Source organism: Condylura cristata, unplaced genomic scaffold (assembly GCF_000260355.1).
Source record: "Condylura cristata isolate star-nosed mole 26May11 unplaced genomic scaffold, ConCri1.0 scaffold00006, whole genome shotgun sequence".
NCBI classification, from domain to species: Eukaryota; Metazoa; Chordata; class Mammalia; order Eulipotyphla; family Talpidae; genus Condylura; species Condylura cristata.
In genome coordinates, this window is record NW_004567107.1 from 854,184 (window position 1) to 855,587 (window position 1,404).

General features: G+C 73.8%; 1 protein-coding gene across 1 annotated transcript; it reads right to left on the reverse strand.

Annotated features, from left to right (window-relative positions):
- Positions 1 to 747: 747 nt before the first annotated feature.
- On the reverse strand, positions 748 to 1,348 carry MRPS2 (mitochondrial ribosomal protein S2; the record flags this gene model as incomplete). Its single annotated transcript, XM_004677835.2, has 1 exon — positions 748 to 1,348. A coding segment is annotated over one exon (591 nt), but the record flags the coding sequence as incomplete, so codon positions are not given.
- Between the last annotated feature and the right edge of the window lie 56 nt (positions 1,349 to 1,404).

The following is a 1,404-nucleotide window of genomic DNA, read 5'->3' on the forward strand; positions in this document are numbered from 1 at the left end:
CTGGCCCACAGGGAGCCCAGCGAGGGCGCTGCCCCGCAAGGCGGCCCGGACCGAGGCCAGCTCCTGCGGACAGGTGGGCTGGCGCTGACCCCCGGGGCTGAGGACACTCAGCTCTCATGGGGTCGCCTGTGGGATCTCCTGCCGAGATGACTCCCCGGGGCCAGTCTCTGGGTGGCCAGCCTCCGCCAGGAGCCCCGGCCAGGGACCCCCGGTTCCACGCTGAGCTGACTCCCTGGGCCACCCTGGGCGGTGTCACACAGCAGCGGGTCGGGGCGGCCCGGGCCATGGGCGCCCATCACGGCAGCCCTGCCCCAGCCACCTGCAGCCACTGGCCCTGCACCCGGCCGGGCCCCAGCTCAGGTTCCTGGCGGGGTGCTCAGGGACACCAGAGGCCCCACAAACAGCACCACCCCAAAGAGCCCTGCACCATCCCCCACAGGTGGGTGCCGCCGTGTGTGGACACCTGGCCTTGGAGCCCCACCCCGTGCCTCGGGCACTGCCAGGAGGACCCGGGGCCCCAGCCCGTGGGGGCTCTCTGCGGGGCTGGCCAGCTGGCTGGCCGTGGCGGGCAGCCAGAGTCCGGCGCAGGAAGGCGCGTCGGCAGCCCCGCACAGGGAACGTGGTGGCATCTGACGGGGTCACCCCAGCCCCCGGGCCCCGCCCTGAGGCCGCGCACCCCAGGACACAGCGGCAAGAGCGGCCCCCGGGGGCAGGGCCGGGGAGGGAAGGCGCCGGCTCGGGGGCAGTTCGGTGGCTTTTATTGGGCAGGGGGCGCCTGCGGGGGGCCGGGGGCCGGGGGCCCCGGGGCCTGCAGCCGGCACAGGGCATCCAGCTGCCTCCGCTTCTCCTTGGCGCGGGTGATGGCGGCGCGGAAGAGCCCGCAGAAGAGCTGCACGGAGGGGCCCGAGTCGTCGTTGCCGGGCACCGGGTAGGTGATGAGGCAGGGGTTGCAGTCGGTGTCCACCACGCCCACCGTGGGGATGTTCATCTTGGCCGCGTCCCGCACGGCCACGTGGGGCTCGAACACGTTGTTGAGCGTGTGCAGGAAGACGATGAGGTCGGGCAGGCGCACGCCGGGGCCCAGCAGCAGCGGGGCGTTGGTCAGCAGCCCGCCCTTGAAGTAGCGGGTGTGGGCGTACTCCCCGCAGGCCCGCGCCGTGCTCTCGATGAGGTGGCAGAACTGGCGCTGGCGGCCCACCAGCAGGATGATGCCCCCGCGGAAGGCCACGTGCGCCACCACGTTCAGGGCCAGCTGCAGGTGGGCGGCCGTCTGGTCCAGGTCGATGATGTCCTGACCCAGGCGGGTCCCGAAGATGTAGGGCTCCATAAACCTGCGGGCGCCCGGACACCTGTGAGCGGGGCTCCCCACCCTGGGCGCCCAGACCCCCGCACCCCGGCCGGGGG